General features: G+C 38.0%; 1 protein-coding gene across 1 annotated transcript; it reads left to right on the top strand.

Annotated features, from left to right (window-relative positions):
- Window positions 1-2,786: 2,786 nt before the first annotated feature.
- Window positions 2,787-17,365, top strand: LOC124168986. Its single transcript, XM_046547414.1, has 7 exons — window positions 2,787-3,009; window positions 3,268-3,714; window positions 4,360-4,448; window positions 6,070-6,226; window positions 7,636-7,700; window positions 12,027-12,096; window positions 15,106-17,365. The coding sequence occupies exons 1-7, from the start codon at window positions 2,875-2,877 to the stop codon at window positions 15,406-15,408; spliced, it is 1,266 nt and encodes a 421-aa protein (XP_046403370.1). The 5' UTR covers window positions 2,787-2,874; the 3' UTR covers window positions 15,409-17,365.
- The last annotated feature ends 3,917 nt before the right edge of the window (window positions 17,366-21,282 follow it).

Here is a 21,282-nt window from a genome sequence, read left to right as displayed (position 1 = left end):
TTAACATTGGCCTTAGAACTTCGATTAAAATTTAACAATGCTCAGAAAAAAATGAGGAATTCAATTCAAAGTCTGCAATTTATGTGCAAGCAACAATTATCCATTTGCTAAATACATATAAGCAATACATAAGTTGACTGTGAACCAATGCCGCAGGTATGGTCGTAAACTCGGAAAGGAGGGAGCACAACTACTCTCGGAGTCCAAGATAATGCGAAGTCCCAGCGTGGAGGGATCGAAAAAAGTTCAGCAAGACCCTTCTTAACGAATGCCCTCCAAAAATGCTCCGTACCACGAGAAAGGAGAGTCTCTTGGGGCTCGGTACAGCAGTCATGCTAAGACAAAAACTCCGCCATCTGGAAAGGGTTAAACTGTGATCCCCTTGGTGCTTTCCATTGAGAGCAGGCAAATGCCGATGCAGGGTTTCTCCCCACCCTTCCTACGTACCTTACCTTACATGCCTTATGGCACGTATGACCTCAACTGTCAGTTGCCTCATGAAAATTGATGACCTTAACCCTTGCGGAGATACATGTATGACATCATTGACACTCACTTGAGTGGTTCACTGCATCTCAACTGCTCCTCACCTTTCAAACTCAGGTAGTTAGTTGTTTTCTCTCTACTGAGGTATTCCCTCCTTTATTAGTGGTTCTCTCTGAACAAGTTAATGTAGTATCCGTACTAACAATATGTCACCAACTCATAAAAAGTGGGTGCAGAGTAAACACTTTTTTTTATTTGAATTTGTAATAGAACTGCTGAATGAGGCAGATTTTTTTTATCATAACTAATATTTGTCTTCCATTAACCAAATAATTTTAACAAAGTGCAATTGCGGGTATCAGAGAATGATCTCGTTAGGCCATGGGTGTAGAACCTCCTCACCCACAAACATCTTTGAATTCGGTTATGGTATTTAGAGGAGGAGTCTGATAGTTTTGGTCAAATACACTTTAAGGAAGGAAGGATGGAAAGAAAATCAGCATAAGGTTTAGTCTGCTCTTAACCCTTTCGCGCCGGACCTTGGTTCAGCGAAATTCTTCCTCAGTACGAGCCTCTTCAAAGTTTTCTTTACTCCCTTGTACGAAGCGTTTTCGCGTCAACTGAAGGCAGTGGTTCCCTCCCTAACCATTTTTGGACCCAACTCAGAGGGCGCCGATCCCTTTCCTCGGCCTCTGTCCCAGACCCTAGAAGGATTAAAAGCCCCTTCCTAGCACGAGTTCGCGGTCAACTGGCTAAAATGTTAATGCAAAATATATGCAAATACTTGTTGTTCGCATCGATTTTTTACATTCAAAATGAATTTTGTGTTTTTTTACTGAGCGTGCAGAAATTTTAAACAAAGTTCTAACGTTGATATAGACGGATTTAGTATATTTACTAGTTGGTCTATAACTCCGTTGATATTAACGTTAGAATTTTGTTTGAAATTTCCATGTGGTCAGCAGAAAAAATGAATTCATTTCTAGCATTGAATTTCAAAAGTAAGCAACAAATATTTTTTTAAAAACACACTGCAAATAACAGTTGTTGACCGCGTGGAGAGGATAGGAAAGGGTCGATCTGAGCGGCCGAAGATGGGACTGGGCTCGCGCTAAGGCGGATCGTGAGGGGCGACCGCGTCCGTGGGTCTATTGTGTCCGCCACGGTCACTTTTTTCGACCTGTGCCGCACAGGCGCGGCATTCGTTGGTTAGGGTAAGAACATTCAGGACGCACTGGTGTGGCATTCGTTGTTTATGGAAGAAAATCCTCGCCGCACAGGTGAGGCATTCGGCGCGAAAGGGTTAATGAAAGGCAACAAAGTCACCATGGCTTAATGCCCCATCCGACAAATGGAGTGCTGTATCTGAAGTACCTACCCTCCTCAAAGCACTCAAGCAGGCATTAGGCAAAAAAAATCTCTGCCACTGCCAGGATTTGAGCCTGGACCACCAGGGTAGGAAACCAACACTTATGCCACCTCACCAACCCAATCCTCTAAGTCTTTGGAGTTAATGAGCCACCATTCAGGCAGTCAAAGTGAATTGAGCTTTGAGGCACAAGGGCTGCCAGCATTCTATCTCAGACTGTTACAATGAAGAGAGGAATGTTATTTGATGTATATGAATTTCCCTAATTGAAATTTGCCCAAAGAAAGCATGCCATCCAGAAGGAAACCTATTTTCACAAGTAGCGGCACAAACATACAGGATAGCTACTTTTTCCCCACAGTAGCAATAGATATGTGTTGTACACCTGATTGGTTAAGGCAAGGCCTTTGTGTTCAAAACAGGCTAGAATAATAATTAGCACTATTTTCTTGACTACTTATTATGAATGCTAAACCCCTTCCTCTATTTTTTTCGACGATTTTCTAGATTAAATATAAATATTCTTCAACTGATCACAGGCCATCTAAAAAATAACAGACTGTTAAAGGAAAAAGTGAAATCCAAAGCTAAGCTCCTATTTGCTTATAATTCTGTCTATTTCACCATTCTACTTTAGGGAATTTCTTACACAATGCCCGATACCAAATATCTGAAAAGTAAATGGAATACGTTGTGTACATTTATGATGTATATCGCAGGTTCACAAAAACAACACCCGTGGAAAAATGAATCTTCCTACACAATAATGACGCTTTTCTCAAATGCCCTTCTTTTCTACCGTCAGGTATGGCTCATTAAGGCTAAATATGAAGAAAAATTAAAGTATCTTCAGCCATGAGCAATTTTCAATAAGGCGCTTCCGCAGGAAAAAAATGAGTGTACAATGCGAGGTAAATAGTTGAGCATCGAGTGCGGACCGGGCAGCGAGCAGCAGTAGAAATGGCGAAGTAGAGAATTTAGTGATATTTCCCTTGGTGATTCGCGGTTAATTATTTGGAATGGCTCTTTGCTTACGAAGAGTTAGTCAAAAATTAGCCTCTAAAAGTCATTTAGTGAGCATTCGTGCCAATGTTTCTCATTGTGAGAGACGTGAAACCTTACCTTGCCTTCAAAAGTCGGTGTTTTTAGAAGAGGTAATACCTTTCGTCGCTGAAAAGCGACTTACTTAAGATAGATATGACTTAATTAATGTAAATTACCAATTTAGGAAATTCATTCGCTATATCATTATTTATTTTCATTAATAATTACCTAATGCATTTCTACAATGTTCGCTGTATTATTATGTTTAGTTGCCGACGATGTGCATGTAATTAATCTCAAATCGGTTTGTAGTTTTCTTTAATGGTGATGTTTTCTATGGATTAACTTTGATCAATTTTATGTTACAGTTCTACGGAACACGATGTACGGTCGCCCCACTGCCTACAAACAGAAGAACCAAAAATATTCCTCGTGCAGGAGGGTTGCTGCAATTTAATTTTCCTGATGGTTATCGAATTGCTAACAGAACCCGTCGACAGTCTGGGCCAGAGGAGACTCTCTCAGATTTCCCTCAATTATCCCCTGATACCATACATAAGTGGGGACTTGCCTCGAGATCATGTTGTATCGAGGATTTTAAAGCTAATTTGCATAATTTTAGCGATAGTGACTCTCAGATTTTAAACGCGAAAGACGTTTCCCGTACTGCAAGTGAAGATTCGAAGGCTTCAAGTTTTAGTGAAAATGTGCTTCAAGCAAAAGTATCGGATAGTAGTGATTCAATTGACAAGGCACTTCGGGGCAAACCCACAAACGAACACCTTCAGCGAGTATTCTCTGTATTATCGGATACTGTGAGTATAATCCTCTCCTAGGACATGCACGGTGATATTTATTTCTTTAATGCAACAGCGTTAAAGATAGTAGTTTATTATCATCGAGCTTTGTGAATGGCCTAAATTAGGTTGTGTATTCGATAGTCTTGATTCAAAGGTTTATGAACACCGGGTTATGTGCAATAGCCTAGGCTTAACCCTCAGCCCTCAGCTTACGAAGATGAGTCTATTGCCGGTGTTCTCAGTTCCTTAGGCCAGTTTCATTGAAATATTTTCAGAATTAATGAAATTGTATAAATAATTAATCCTTTGAATCTTAATGGTAACCCGAAATTTACTCATACTCACCTTGCTCATGTACTAGGTAATCTAGGTAATTTGAGAGTTTTGCCTGAGAATTATACATACGACAGATCTTTACACCTTGGTTTCTTGTTCACGATGTGCTTACGCATTGAGAAAAACCCTCATCCTATTGTATTTAATGTTTTTTGTTCGTATCAGAGCATATCAGTGCAAATTGACTCGTGAAAAATATTTTGGTTTCAAATGTCTAACTTTTGTTTTTTGAAATCCTGTTTTTTGTTATGACAGCATTTATGCAATCAAGATTTTTTTCGCTAAATGTATCCCTTTCTTCATATGCTTGATTCTCTCTTGCAGTTACCAAAGCTCTTCATTCAGCCGATGGATTACAGTATTTACTCTCCAGATCTAGTGTTTGAGAACAACTTGAGGGGAACCAGAACTGTGTAAGTTATGCCTGCCCCAATTAGGTATTGATGCTTATATGATTATTACGATCAACGTTGATGGGTGTTAAATGTGAACCATCTCTGCATGATGCAATCTCATTTCAATACCGGGAATACAATTGATGAAATAAACATGTATAGAAAATTTCTTACTGTACCTTCATAAATCATGTACTATGGAGGGAAAAGTATCCCAACAGAGTTTGTTCCGTCACTATCGTTTCCCAGGAGAAAGGATTCCCTTTCTAACGGTATGTAATCCTTGGAACGAGACGAGGAAAATTCAAATAGTCTTTTTTCAGCCACCAAGGTCGTGATGTTGACCTTGCCTGCGTTGCACCTAAGCTCGAACGTATTTCATAATGCCCACCAAAATGTTGGTGCAATCAATATCCTTAGCGGTTGTGCCTTCCTTTTTCCCTCTCATTCCCTCTAACCCTCTTTTCCTGTTTTGCACCTACTCTGGCACTTGTTCTAAAATTCACTGAAAGCCCATCTCCACTCTCTCATTTTATCATCCCTGAAAATTTACGGCATAAATATTCGCCAGACGTAATCTGCAAGACAGCAATGGCAATAATTACTATCATGACCACATTCTATGAGATGTGAGATGAGGAGAAACCAAAAATTCTCCACAAAGTCAGCAACGGCGCCCGACTCGATGCCATGGAGCAGCTAGAAATTCTTCGAGGCCAAAATTCCCCGTCATTAATGTTAGTCAACAAACAATTGTATTCTTGGAATTCCCCCATTCTCAATGTGTTTTCTCAACCTTACCCCCCTCCCCCTCTAATTCTCCCTCACAGCCCTGACCACTCCGCCCTTCCTCCCCTGCCTACGTACTCCACCTCCCCTCCCATTTCGACTTGACGCTGCTACCCAATCCCCTTTAACCTCCTCACCCTACCACCCAATCCATGACGCTGTCAACCATTCCCCTAACTTCCCCTCCTCCCTCTTGACTACTATATAAGTGGAAACAACTCTTATCCAATGTGCCTGATGATGATACTATGTATTCGAATCCGGTCGCAGTATTTATTTAATAGTGGAACCTGCCATTGTCTTTTTTTGTTTCATCATGAAGGAGTTCCATCATGTTTCGCCTGACACGATTGCATTTGTTTTGTGTTGTATCTTCATATCTATCCTACGCTTAACCTCTATTTTTGTCTATCTCTATCCTTGGACTTGGTGACTTGTTAGCGGGCGCATTCCCTCTATCCTCTCTGAACAACCCTTTGGTCCGTTAACTTTGCTCGTGGGGGGTGCACTCTTTCTCCCTTGAAAGGTGTTTCGTTTCTGCATACCAGAGCTTATCAGCATCACCTTTTCAATTTCCCCCGTACTTAAATCGTGCAAGTAACCTTAAAACTAAACAACAAAATATGTACTAACATAAATGCTACATGGTGGCAAAATTGAAACATTGTTTGATTTGTGTTTTCTCTCTGTCTACCAAACATGGGATGCTTGGGTTGTGAGCAAGGAAGGAATTGCACTCACAGGAGTGGACGGTCACAATATATTAACTTGATTTTATTGTGAAATAGGAATCATGGTCTGTTATGATTAGGATGATATTATCATTAAAAGTAACTTATTTCTGTTTCAGAGGGCTGTACAATTACATTAAACAAGTGGCATTGTTAAGAACAATTGGCCATTTGAGGTTTGCATACGTCAAATTTGAAATCCTTAAGATCACAATGCATCCAGAGGATAACTCTGTGAAGATTAGATGGCGTATACGAGGGATATCGGGCCTTAAGGTTGGTAATTAGAGTTTAAAAATTACATTTGTTTCAAGAGATGTTCTTATTCTTTAATGTCCAGTGATGTTCTTTTGGGTAAACGTCTATCACCATTAAAAAATATATGTGCCGATACTTCAACCTCCAATACTGGAGACTTCCTCAGGGTTATGACTGAGATTAAAAGCGTAAATATAATTTTAAATGTTATTCCTCAGCCTTAAATCATTTTTAAATTCTGTATTTGTCCCTCAAGTTCTACATATGATAAAACCTAGTGAAAGGTATGGATCAATTTACTTTGTCGGTATGCTGTGATGGGGTAATTCACAGCAATGCCAACCACAATCTCACAACCGGGGGACCCTTTTCAAATGTGTACTCTTAAGAGTGCTCTCAATTGTAATTATACTTTGCAAGAAGGTTTATTCTGGTGAGGGCAGGTGGGAATATACACCTAGGCCTTTGACCCTGCTAGGCTTAGGGCCTGTAACCGCATAATGTAGTTGTGCTGACCATCGGACTGCTGCTTGTTGCATCATATACGTGCAGCTTACTTAGAGAGGATAGATTTCAGCCCCTAGGACATTATATTTTGTTTACTATATTTTTACAATATTTTAACTCATAAAACACGAATGATCCAGAATAAAATTTTAAATTAACCACGATTTTTTTAGCACTTTTTAATTGAAATATGTATGCACTATGAGATAACTGAGAGAAAAGTTTGAATCAAAGAGGAATCCATTTTATAAAAGTAATAATTAGTCATGTTCCTCTGTATTATGGTAAAATCATTGCGGACTATTGTGTATTCCAAATCTGTTCATACCTTTTTAGCTCTAATTTCAATTTTTAAATGACATTTGCAGTACAGTCAGTCCTTGACATACAAACAAGATGCACTCCGAGACCTTGTTTGTAAGTTGAATAGGCTAGTCATTGAAAAGTGTAGTAATTCTGCAGCATGCAGCACTCTGTAACAATTTTGCATTGACTAATTATCTTAGCGAACTGTTCCCTGCACAAGTGATGTGGTTGGAACTGATGAAATTTCTGTGCTTCTTGGAAGCAAAAACTGGCTAAACTTTGAACATTTCATGACTTCATAATGGTTGAATTCGTACTACATATTATATCATTAGAATTTTTAATTTGTCTGTCACGCACGTTAGGCCAAAACTGTGATATTGTGCACACTTCACCGACTGTCATATTGGTCAACTTATAGGGGCCAAATTTGAAATTTCGGGCTCTCTCAAATTTTTCGATTGGGCATGAATGTTCGTGTGTCTGAAAGTTTGCAATTAGAATGTTCGTTAGTTGAGGTCTTACTGTATTTGCTTCATCAGTATGAAAGATAGGGCTACATATGTTTCATGTGAACTGTATCACCAATGTGAGTTGCCCTTTTTTCTTTTCAGGTGATGTTCCAATTTTGGAAATTTAGGCTTTGGAAGTGGAGAGAAATATTTGAGAGTCAAGATGCGTAAGTAGGCTTTTTCTATGTATTTATTTTACACTTTGAAATTACTTCTTCCTTTTGTTCTGTGCGTAAGCAATTTTTATATGATATTTTATTGTTAACCCTTAGAGTGTGGGAACGTTTTTATGCGTTTAGCATGCTTACTGGGGCATTTACTCAAAATATTTATTGCTACCTGGATATCTTGCACTTGGGCCCTCTCCCTCACCATAAAGTTTGGTAAGGGACTTAACTCTACCAGACCAGCCCTTGTGGCAGGGGGTGCCTCCTGCATACAGGATTCTTCACTCTTCTACACTGGATTGCGGCTAAAATCCTGAACTCCCGCAGACCAAGGGTTAAAAATAATGGACGTCTGGACTTGCAGTCTTAGTACCTTGCGTTCACTAACTTTGGTGTTATTAATGCCAGAAATCCGTTTCAAATCCACAATGCTTAAAAAATGTTAATTTTTCTTGTAGAATAATAAATTGTAAAAGACCAAATGGAATACATATTTGGTTTAAAAAACACTGCTTTTGCCATGAGTTGACTCTCTGACGTAGTCTCGTGCTGTGATAGGGTTGGAGCAGTGGTTCCCAAAGTGGGCGCTGCCGTCCCCTGTGGGGCGTTGCTGTAGTCTATGGGGACGAAAAGGGACAAGGGGGCGGCAGGTGGGCGCCGGAGGGTCCTGACAATGTGACAAATGCGAAGGTTTCATAACCTTCCTTTTGTCTTCGTTTCCAAGCTTCGTTTTTAAAGTTTACTTTGTTTCCCGCATCTGGAAGTAATTTAAACAATGTGTTTTCTTACATTTTAAAGCAAGAACGGTTGAAAAATATTTCCAAGCCTTTCTTCAAATTTGGGTATTAGAGGAAGAATTAATTGGACTACAAAATGACATTGAATTGAAACCGAAGTTTAAGATAAATTATAAAGAGTTTTGGCTACAGAAGGAGATTTCCAATCGTTATCCTGCATTATGGATGGTGGTAAAAAAACTCCTTCTTGTATTTCCGACTTCGTATTTGGTGGAACGTGGTTTTAGTGCAGTCACTCAGCTTATTTCCAAGCAGAGAAACATACTCCAGGTTTGCGAACGCGGTGATTTAAGACTTCTGCTAAGTGACGTTAAACCAGACATTGGAAAACTTGTATCATGTCATCAAGTTCATCCTTCTCATTAAAATTTTATTTGATAAAAATATGTCATTAATTTTAGCAATAGAATCTTCTCAAATGACTTTTAGACCATGAACATCTATAATAAAAAGTCACTTAATTGTTAAAATAATTTTATCAAAACATGATTTGTCATTCTATTACTATAAATTGAAAGTTTTCATGCTATATAATTGCTTAATTTAAGTAATAAAATGACATGAAAAATTCTAAAAAAGCTTTCTTAAAATTATTTATTTTTATGTCAAAAGTATATTCTCAGTTCCTTTTATTGTGTATTAAATCATTTGCATAAATGATTTAAAAAACTATACATCCATTGGATTCTAAGTAAACATTTAATTAGTCATTGTTTTTAATTTAATTATTACGATGTTCTTCATTTGGTTAATTAGTGTATGATTCTGATTATTATTTTAAAGATACCAATTAGGGAGGCATTGAGTATGTATAGGTTTATGGATGCAAGGGGGCGGTGGCTCGAAAAAGTTTGGGAAACACTGGGTTAGAGAGTCTAGTGCAGTGGCCGAAGTAATGGCTGGGTTGAGTTGGGTCCCAAATGGGAGGGATGAGAATATGAGGGAAACTCGAACCCAAAAAAGAACTCCGCACTGAGTGATTTTAAATAGGTATTCTTATGCTACTCATAGCACAGAAAAATTTTTCCTATAATAGGCACGGGCAGGAAAGGGTTTTATAATATCTTCAGAAATGGTTGAATGTCAATTGTAAATAGGAAATGAAGGGTATTTTTATGTTACTATTAATGTTTTGACACCGCAATGGAAATTTTGGGTGCAATAGTATGAGGAATGTAACTCTGATACATATTTAACAGAGCTGCTGAAGTACTAATGGCAGGAAAACCTTTCCCTGTTAAATGTTTTGAATATACATAGTTTTGCTTGTAGTAACTCTCATTTGTATATGTACCTCCAATCACTCATTTCTTCCATCTGTATCTCTGCTCTATCCTGAAACTTTTCTAAGACATATTTTAGGTAAAGTAGAAAATATTTCTCTGGTAAATGAGTTTTCAAAAGCATTTTGCAGATGTCATTTTGCAAATATATTTGGCTTAGTTTTCTAGTAGGCATTTATGAGGGAGTCTGAAATACTGAAATATGTATTCTTCTAGCAAATCACCGGATGTTGGAGGGTATCATATATTAAATTACGACACCTTAAAAAAAGGTCTCAGTGCTCTGGTATGATGGGAAATCTGAGGAAGTTATATTTTTAATAGAAATGTCCAAGAAATTTCTCATTGACTCTGGAAATATCTGTTGTTTAACAATATTAGGTAGTAATCTGCCTTTTTCAGCAAGGCAGAATTTCCTTTTTGTTGTTGCATTTTTTTTCCTGATATAAGCGGTAGTATCAGTATTTTCTCTGAGAGCATATTGTTTTTTTTATTGGTCATTGTCTGTGGATCAGTCACTTGAAGAATGTGCTTAAATGGCAAGTTGCGAGGTCCTAGTTCCCTTACTTAGTCATATTTTATATGCATTCCTTCTACATATTTCCAGGAGAACAGCATTTTTGGAATCATTTGAATCAGGAATTTATTTTCTTTTCCTCCTCCATGTACGAATGAAGGCAATTCATTCAGTTTTTATGTCGTTAATCTTTTGATATCAATACTATGACTAACAAAATGTGGCTGTGATATTACCTTGCTCTTGTGTGTCAGCATGACAAGCTACCTATTTTAATGCGAGAAAAGGTGGTGGTGTAATTTTCTGTAAAGCTAATTTTAAGTTCTGTGTTTTATGTTTTTATTTATTTTATTATCACTTCATTAAAACTTTTAGAAAATATTTAATTTTCTAAATTTATGCTATAACCTCAGCTGATAGATCGACCCTTGGCATTTTTCAGACATACCCATTATATTTACTAAGTTTTGGAATTACTGAATAAAATGTATTATTCACATGCCTTGAGTCCGGAAAATTTGGATGATGGGTTCAAATTTAAATACAGTACTACACATATGCACTCCCTTTCAGGTGTAACTTCAATTGATTCTTTCATTTATTAATTATATAACAAACGTGTTTTCCGCGGGTTAAATATCTGAAGCCTAAACTTTCAGCAAGCGGAAATGTTAAATACAGTGGAACCTTGTTAAAGCGAGTACGGGCTATAGCGAGACCCCCGCTTTACGAGAGATAGCCGATGCACCGTCAATTGATCCTATAATAAGCATGTTAAAAATTTTGTTTTTACGAGGCCCTTTTGGTGTTGGCTCTTGCCATAGCGAGGGTTTCACCGCCGGAAAAACTTACACCAAGACTCCTTAATCTCTGTAATTGCTAGCGATCTGTTAGAAATGAAGTTAATGGAGTGCTCAGTCTCAAATTTATGTGGTAAACTGTCGTTCGATAAATAAGTAGTTAATTTTGGTGAAAATATTGTGGCATTAGCATTCGCGAATGCTTGATCTTCTTTTGTTCCTCGGGCGGCAGAAAGCAGTCGTCAGCATACCCGCACGTCCATGAGTTGCATGAATAGAAAGCATTTGATGGAACACACCATGGCCAAAAAAACATCAAACACGTCTAAGCGAGAAAATAAAAATAAAGGAGTAATATGAGGTATATTGGCTATTATTTGCACCACCTCCGGTAAAGCGACAATTCGCTATAGCGAGTGTTTATTAGTGCACCGTGGGGTGTCGTTTTATCGAGGTTCCACTGTATCTGCTTTTGCACAAATTATTTTGGCACCAATAATTTTTGGCTTCAGTTCTGATTCCAGTTCCCTTATGAAGAAGCAATGGAACTAAGAACAGGAAACTAAATTACATATCCCTAATTTTAATACATATCGATGGCTAAGTTCTAACAACACATATCTCAAGCATAGCAACTTTTCAGGAGAGTAAAAAAAAATGATTAATTTTTTTTTACTTTTACTCTGAAATTAAAAACGAAAAGTTCATCAAACTGAAAAAGAAGCATTCATTTGCTAAGAAAGAGTTGTTTTTTGCTTATATTGTATTTTTAAACGTTTTTACACTTTGTTTAAGGCACCTTACTCTTACCGGCCGAATTTGAGATACGTGTTGTTAAAACCTAGCCATTGATAATTATGTTGTGTATATATGAACTCAGATGGCTCTTTTTTATCATTTGCTAACCCTATCTCTGTTCTTTCTTTCAGTTGGTATGATGGCTTCTCAACCTTTTATGTTGGTGGGGATGGTTTGGTGTATCTACATGTGGCTGACAAGGTAATTGAACAAGTGTATTGATGACAATCTGGAATGAAAATTCCCACTTATCCCTTATATTTAAAACTGTTGTGGCAGTATCATTATATTAGTGATTGTTGTGTTTTATCATCAAGTACAGTAAAACCTCTGTTTAGGACACCTTTGGCTTAAGAACAGTATTCAATTTCCTGGCATAAGAATATGCATTTGTCCCGTAAAACCTCTCATTTTCGGACACTAATGGTCCTCAAAAATTTGTCAGTAAGCGAAAGGTGTCTGCAAATCGGAGGTTATCTAAAGAAAACCTCATTTTTAGACTTAATGTTACCACACAAGTATTATTGAGTAGGAATTCCAACCAGTTGAATTAAATCCTTTCATATTAAAAAAAAGATAAATTTTTGATGGATTTGTTAGAGAACCCATAGCGATGGTGTTTGTGAAAGAGTGAAATTGTGCCTGAAGAGTGTCAGCGTCCATAAGTGGGAGTACATACATACACTAGAGATTCTATCCTTATACAAATGCATATCCTCCTGCCAGGGAATTGAATCTTAAGTCAGAGGTGTCCGTGTACAGAGGTTTCACTGCATAAGGACCTTTAGTGTATGTACTCTCCTACTTTCGGATGTGGGCACTTTTTAGGCACAATTATATTCTCTCACGTAATATGTTTTCTGGCCTAATATGTCAGGGTTCCCACTCAACCGTGAAAACCTTAAAACCGTGAATAAGCCGTGAAATTCATCTGAAAACCTTAAAAACCTCTCATACTTGATTTTAGATCTACGGTCGATGGGTCAAAAGAAAAATAGATCTGTCACACGCAGATACTGTCCACTTATTTATCTGCACTCGTATATTCAAAGCGCAAATATTGGTCCGTGTGTCATGACGACACACAGACCTTAAGGCTGTGATCGGACGACCTTAAACCAAAGTGATCGTTAACCCTGGCGAGAAATCAGACACATCTTCACTTCTCTATCACCCTCCATTTTCTCACTCACAACCTTTAGCAGGCCCAAAAATTTTGCTAAAGATAGGCGACGTCATAAGAGCCCTTTCATTGCTGTGTTTTGCATTCGCGGAGTTTATCGCGTTTGCTATATTTTTAGTTAACGTGCGGCCAGTGATTTTTATGTGATCAATATTTCTTCCTAAAATGGCTTATTAACAGACCGTGAAGTTGACACAATTTAGACCGTGAAAACCTGGAAAAAACCGTGAATTTTATAATTTAGTTAGAGTGGGAACCCTGTATGTGTTTGTCGTAATTTTGAGTGCAGTAGCTTAGTAGAATTTTTACAGCTGCTACGAAATGTTTTATATCAGACATGAAAACAGAATCAAAATTTCTATCACTCTTGAGACTCAATTAAGATTATAAAACACCAAGAATAGGATGTCAGGTGAGATCAACATCTACTTACGAGGTCGATGAAGCGTCTTAGCTTGCATTTAATGAATTTAAATTTTAATTACAATGTGTGCTAACTAACCTATTCCTAGACCTTGAAAATACACAAATTTAAAATTATGTATTTAGAAGTATTGGAGTAATTTTTGGTGATTTAACCCTTACCCAGTGACGTGCAATTCTTGTTACACTACCAGTGACGTGCGGTCTGGGAGACTGCAATAAATCAAAAATTCATAAAATATTGCTATGCCATTTTTATTGTTTTGTTTAATTTTTCTTTGAATGCTTAACTATTTTAAAACTTATATTAAAATTTTTACACTCCCAATACGAACCAATTTGTCATAAAAAATTGTGATTTGAAGCAGGATAAAAAACTGATGCCAAAAACACTTGCGTTATAATTATTATATTTATGTATCAATATTTTGCCAGATTCAAAAAGGCCTTAAATGTTAAAGTTGGAAGGCTAAGTAGTTAGTAGCCATGAAATTTATCCCACTTATTCCTTTTCTTGATGCATTCTTAGTAAGTGACGTGCGGTCTCACAGACCGCTAGTCGAGTTCAATTGCAAATTTACAGAAATTAATAAAAGGAACGTTAAATTTTAAGAGTGGGATGTCCTTGTTATGCAAAAATATGAAGCTAACGAGAATTATAGATATTTTGAAATCTTAATTTTGAAAATATTCATAATTTTAAAAACGCAGCGGTCTCTCAGACCGCACGTCACCAGTTAAGGGTTAATCTTCTTATGATCAAGGATGACTGTTATCTTTGCCTCAGTAGCAACGGCAACCAACTGGGTGTAACCGGACATGAAGAAGTCATTGTTCAGTCTAAGTTGGTCAACTGCCCCACTACTCTAAAAAAGCCCACTACATTAAACTTGGTCAACCGTCCTGTCAACTTCTTTCTTGCCGTAGCCCTCCATCAAATCCCCACAATCAGATATTATGCCCGTGACGTTATCCTTTCCTCCCTCAGGATATCTAACATAACTAGCTGCCGTGTCTTATCTGATCTCATGCTTCTGTGTAGAATCTTAATCGGTTCTATCCGGACAAACGAAATTCTCTCTCTTTTCCATTTTCATATTCCTCCTCGCCCCTTACAAAATAACTCTCTGCTTCACATTCCGCAATTCCATCTCTCCATCTCTCAACGCTCTCTGTTCTACCGAATCCCATCCTTATTTAACTCCATTGCTTCAAAAATCCCTTCCCTGGACCTATTTTCCTCTGCCACTAGTTAAAAATCCTCATTAAAATGCCATCTGAATAATTCACCATTGTCTAATCAATAGTGCCCCTTCTTACGTTGAAAAATTTTGTTTTCTGTTAGTTTTTATTTATTGTGCTATTGTTTGTTATCTTTTAGGTATTATTTATTTAAGGAACAGCCAATGCAAAAGCCTTTGTGCCATTTTTGGTGATGAAATAAATAAATAAGTTCACCTCAGCAACTGATGTGGTAGTTACTGCGGTAGTTCCTGTTTTCTCTACCAATTCGCATTCCTTTTCAACTAAAGATAATGACCATGTGGTATTATTTTATTCAGGAATAATTATATTGATGCATTTTTTTCTCCTACGATTTGCAGATGATGCCTGACAGTGATAAGGTGATTGGTGGTAGTACTCAGGTCATCACTGGAGGTCGAGCATCGCCAATCTCGGCAGCTAAACTTAGTGGAATATTCATCGGCATCCTGCTGGCCAGCGGTGACTCTCTTCCTTCCGAAAGCGCTGACTTAGCGTCTAGTACATGGGCTGTAGATCAAATGAGCGAATGTTCTAAAGATGACTTGGGTCTTGCCCACCACCAATTGGTGGTTCCAGGGAAAGATTTAGTAAATGTATCGTTATCACTCAGTCCTGGTGAAATTTCATTGGATGGAGTTTGATATTTATTAGGCCTGGACTACCCATTCCTACATTGTCTGTAGGGATGTGTGGGAGTCTCAATGTTAAAATGTTGAATAGAGTTAATGAACACCATATCATCTTGTGGCTCTTATCTCTTTGGTGCACTTCCCTACAGCTTCTATGTATATCTCGTGACTTGCCACCACATAACATGAACTAATGCCAAATTCCTACCAACAAAGGTTCACCCCCCCACTCAGCTAGCTGTTCTCGTCCCGTTAATTTCACAATTTTCGTTGCTCAGGTCATGTAGTTGGATATGACTCAAGTGTACGTAGCTCATTGTTTCAGTAACTTTCATCCAAGGTTCCTCATAGTAAATGAAAGTCTGCTTTAAGGTTAGTGAAGACTATGGGCTTGGAATTTCGGTTGTAGTAATTGAATTACAAGAAAACTGGTAGAAGTCAAGATGATTCCCAGATAGTCCAGTAGTGGTTAACTTTGATTCTTCCCCAATATTTTCTGCCAGAGTACACGTTTCATCAGCATATATCCTGCCTCCCATTTCATGCGGTATTTATGGGAACACTGAATGCTCGTAGCACACGTCATGCCCTGTTGTGTGTTCTGATATCAATGCTGGAGATGTTCTAAGGTTCACAAGTTAATGGGATTTCAGCCTAGTTTCTGTGAGAACCTTCGGGTGATCCCTTCATGAATGGCTGTGCCTTTGCGAGTGAAATGAAAGCATTTCTACGGCTTATTCATCGATTGTTGTCAGTATTCTTAGCCCATTTGCATCATTGTTTGCAAAGCCAGCAGCTTTTCTGTTGCATTGGAAGGAATGAAAATCAAATGTAATCTTCCATTTGTAATGGTAGATTCCAGTTACTTTTTTCTCCATTTTATATAAATACATATTTCTTTATGCATACTGTTACTTGGATGGATTTAAGCTGTTTGTGTTTGTAAATACAGACATGGTTGTTTCAGAATTAATTCACGTGTCATCCCTTTGATGAAAAGGTAGATTCTTATTATGGATGGATTGGTTCATTGTTTTTCATCATTTAGCTAGAATCAATCCCTAAAATCTGTTTTCAATCCCATTTCTTAGTCTTGATTCTTGCTTCCAGTCCTTTTTAAGTGTTTCCTTTTCGTTGTCTAATTTTATAAATCTATTAGTCATTTTCCTTGGGTACATATTTATGTGCTACTGGAAGTAACACATGAATTTATCTCACAAGTTATTGTATCCATAACATCACTATGATTAAAATATGCAGTGGAAATTATGCTTGAGAAAAGTTTTCAAATAGTGTTTGCAGCAATTATTTTGTTTTTATTGGATTCCTTGTGGCTTTGGATATCAACTTTAGAATTGCTGGAACCGAGGTGAAGAACAGAACTGACCAATCCGTACTTTTTCATGTTGTTTTCAAGTTCAGCTTGAAAAGTATAGTTGAATAATATTATTTTTTTGTTTGATAAACTTTCAAATTATAAATTCTCTTGTTTTCATTTTGACATGAGTAGGAATTATATTGTGAGGCAGTAGTTACAAGACTAGCAAAAATATATGACATAGAAGGCCAATGTCCTGTGATTGTGTAATCTGACATTCAGATGCCAAATTACAAGATTGTGGAGGTGCTTCCTCGAACAGTCAGTGGTGGAGCATGTATGGTGCTAATGTACTTTTAAAAGAAATGTTACCTGTTATAGTGTTGTCAAAATCTAAGATGTTGGAGAGTGAGAGTTAGATCTTGCACGTTACTTGGTGAATGTAGAGGCAATTTGTGAAGAATTCAAGGTGATATGGCCCCAGTAGAGGAAGCAATTTTGGAAATTTGTAATTAGAGAACCGTTTTAAAATGCTCCTCTTTTTTTATTAATTGTGGTTTTGCCTCTCGACTGCAAAATATTTATGATTTGCGAGATCATAATTGACTTTTATGTAGTTTATTTTACGGAAATGAAAGTTTTAAAATATTATACCTCATTATTTTATCCTTACTTAACCCTCTTAGTGTCACTGGCTAATATATCGGCTTTTGTGACATGGGCGAAAACTCCCATGAGCTGATATATTGGCTCGAGTGTGGACTGGATTTAATAGCATAATAAGTTAATACATTTTTATAATTCTTTATCCAATGTGTTAGAATTTTCTAAAAAAAAATAATTCCTTCTTAGTGAATTAGAATAAAAATTTACATTGGTGTATAAGATAGTAGCTTCATATCATGGTTTTTCATAAAGTGCTACAAAATTCTTAAATTAACGTCAGCACTTTTTGCTAGTACATACCACCATATTTTGGTGACACTAAGAGGGTTTAGGCTAATGCAGTGGCGTAACTAGGAATGTGCTTTGGGGGGATGGGGAGGCCAGGGGTGGCGCCCCCCCCCAAGCATAGGAAAGTCAAGGAAAATTTTTTGAAAAATGGCATGCCTGGAATTACATTTTACATCATTTTGGCACTAAAAATTTCACTTTGATCAGATGCAGCAATCAAATTTCAAAACTGGACAATAGTTATAAATTACTTTTTATTTCTCTGAGGCTTTGGGGGGAGGTGATCTATCCCTTCATCCCCCCTCATAGTTATGCCACCCTACTGGGCTCATGCATTTACTACATCATCACGAGTGGAGACTTTTCCGAGGCTGCCCAATCTCTCTCTAGTATTGTATGGACGGCATTTAAAGCATAACACAGTCCATTTGATAGGACACTAAGCCATGATCCCCTTGGCACCTTTCGTCAAAATTTGCACATACAATTTATGATTAGGGTAGTTTCCTTCATAAAAAAAAACAGAAGGCATTGATTGCGATTCGTTACCCACCATTAGTGTATTCATGATATACAAATTATTTGGTTTTAGAAATACTGGTTTAGACGAATGGCAACGGTCAATTTTAACCTCATGTGAAAAAGGCCAGATTGGCGCTCCACTCCACGTGACGTCACAGGGACCTAGTTTCTACACGAGAGGATAGGAGTTATACATCGTCTGAGGTTACCAATGCATGCATAAGGCACAGAGCTCAGGGAAACATATCTTAATAATCACCTATTAAAACTGGCTAAGGTCGGAAAGTTTTCTTCGTTTGATAAGGTATTAATAATCCTTATTTAAGCCAAGAGATACCAGCTAGCATGGTACTCAGCTACCTGCTAGCATCCTTCGTCGTATCAGCGCTCAGAGCCTCGCCCCAAGGTCACCTCACAAGGCGGCAGGGGGAACTAGAAATACGTCACACGGACTTTTTCCCATCATTCATACTTACCCATCGCGTTTTCGCCTGCTTGAAAATTTTCACTTTTCATTTAATCGCAAAAAATAGATATCGTTATATAAAAATCTAAAAGCGTGAAATATGTACTCCGGGAGTAATAATCTTTCGATTTAGGCAATAAAAAAATAATAGGAAACCACCCTATTCTCTTGGGGCGTGTTGATCTCTCAGCCAGTGATTCAACCTATAAGTTATAATCTATTCACTTTTTGTTTGTGAGTGAGATTTCTTGAGAGCCCAGACACTCTCGTAGGGCTTTGCTAATGGGGGAGGGGTGTTACAAATAGAGGGAGAGTAGGAGCGAGCTGAATGTTGCCAAAGGTACATAGCCACCCTAGTTTATCATTGAAAACGTGAGAGTCTTGGGTGGTCACAGGTATTTTGGCCCCAGCACCGAGACAATATAGCTATGTACTAATATGGAAGGCATTGGAGATAATCCTTTCACAGAAGCCCATGACATTGTCAGCTAACGTGCTGAATGAAGCACCGTTAGTGAAAGGCACACTTAAAGACATACAAGGAGAACACGTGAGGTTTGGCAACACTGTTCCACGAGCAGATTCACGGTGGTAACTTGACGGAGGTCTGAGGGCAACTGACTAAGGCCACGCCTGCTGTCTGCTGATTGGCAAAGGCAAAGTCGTATGTCGAGAAACTTTCCCTCCCCTCATCTCCACTTGCTTTGGGTTCACCAGCTCACTTGTAAAGATAAAATGAATGATGCAGATGTGGAGTTTCTATCCACCCTTCTTTTTTCCCTCATGAAACAAATGACCTAAGCTGTTGGTTGCCATCTCCAAGTACCTCCCCGTAACCTACATCAGGGGTCTTCAACCTTTTTTTTAATGCAAGGGCCAAAAATAGGTTTCACATCGTCAGGATGGCCACAATTCTCCACGTCACTTTACCATCACATCAATAAAATCAAGAAAAAAAACCTCATTTTCAAAGTGCAATAAACTTAATGGTTAAAAAGTTCAATCAATCAATGCGATTTTTGACATTGTTTATTTTTGAAGAGTGTGTCAATATATATTTTATAATGAGTGGTGCGACACAATATCTATTTTCTTTAGCCTGTAGGGGCCGCAGGAAATTGTGCTGTGGGCCACAGGGATCCGCGGGTTGATGACCCTTGAACTACATTATCATTTTCAGAGATTGTTTAACCCCCTTACAGCATTGTATATATACCCTTATTTTTGGGAGTGGGATGGGCCCTTCTCCGATGCATTCACTCCTTAGGGGACTATACAGTTTGCAACTCTTAACATTGGTTGACCCCAATGCAGAGTGTAGCCTCGGAGACAAGAGGCATTCATGCCTTTGAGGTCATGGCTAACTTAATACAGTAGAAGATCGATAATCTGGAAATCTAAACAACTCAAGTTTTTCAACATTTCTTTTTTTTTTAAGCTGCATCGCCAAAAATATGGTACATCTATCTAAGTGGTTTAATTGCCGTCTCAGGGCCTGGCTGTCTTCACGATGATCTCATGAGAGATATTCAACTAATTTGCCAGTTTCTTCTGCAGAACATTAGGAATGCCTAGATGTTGTGATTTCGTGCAACAGAATTCATCGTATCAACGAACGATGTCCATTCCTCACAGGGGCGCAGCTAGGAATAAAGGCTAGGGGTGGTTTTAGGCAAAACTAATACATACTGGATCAATCACTCACTACCGTGATTACTTTGCTTTCTCCCGTTGCCTACTCTGAAGGCTAAGCATCTCTGGACTCAACCTTTGTAAAACAGAAAATCTACTCCAATGGCGGTAAGAGGGATCATGTCACAGGTACAAAAAATATATGTAGTGTTAGTTTGCTGGAATGGGAGAATTCGTAGCACTGACCAACAGCAGCCTCTCAACTGGAACCCTTCACAAGCTCTCAATCAACTCGAAGGAAACTTTTGAGGGTTGAAGGAGCATTGCTTTGGTTGACGTTAACAGGTGCAGAGAAGTCGAGAGTGGAAGCATTTTCAATGTGGTACTATCAAAGAATGATGAAGATAAGATGGATTGACCAAGTAAGTAATGAGGAAGTGCTATGAAGTGTGGCAGAAAAGGTGTCTTCTAAAATCCTTACGCAGAAGACTGGGCAACTTAGTTGACAACACTATGAGGCATGATAGCCTGATGAAAACAATCGTAGGACAGGTGGAAGGGCTAGGGATAGCCCTAAATGAGTTATAGGACAGGTTATAAAGGATGTAAAAGAGAAAAAAATATGTCCTTATGGTAAGGCTAGCAGATAGGAATGGAGAGCTGCATTAAACCTATCTTAGGATTTTTCACTCACGATGAACATCAGTCATCAATCTAGGACTGATTTAATGCATGCATCCACTCAACTCTCCAATCGGCTTCTGATTTTATCACCAACGTAATTTTTCTGCTTTACATTCTTTATCACCTGCAATATATATGCATCTCTTCCATAGCCTCCCTCGGCTGTGAACGTAAAAAGTGAGTTAAAACCATAACAACAGTCCCAGTCAAAGTGTTCAGCATGTCAATCAAATTTTTTAATTACCAGAAGATCGATGATATGAATATGCCAAAAGCTTACCGGGATGCTTTTTTATTTGAACTGTAAATG

Source organism: Ischnura elegans, chromosome 12, assembly GCF_921293095.1.
Source record: "Ischnura elegans chromosome 12, ioIscEleg1.1, whole genome shotgun sequence".
NCBI classification, from domain to species: Eukaryota; Metazoa; Arthropoda; class Insecta; order Odonata; family Coenagrionidae; genus Ischnura; species Ischnura elegans.
This window is presented reverse-complemented; position numbering and strand designations above follow the sequence as displayed.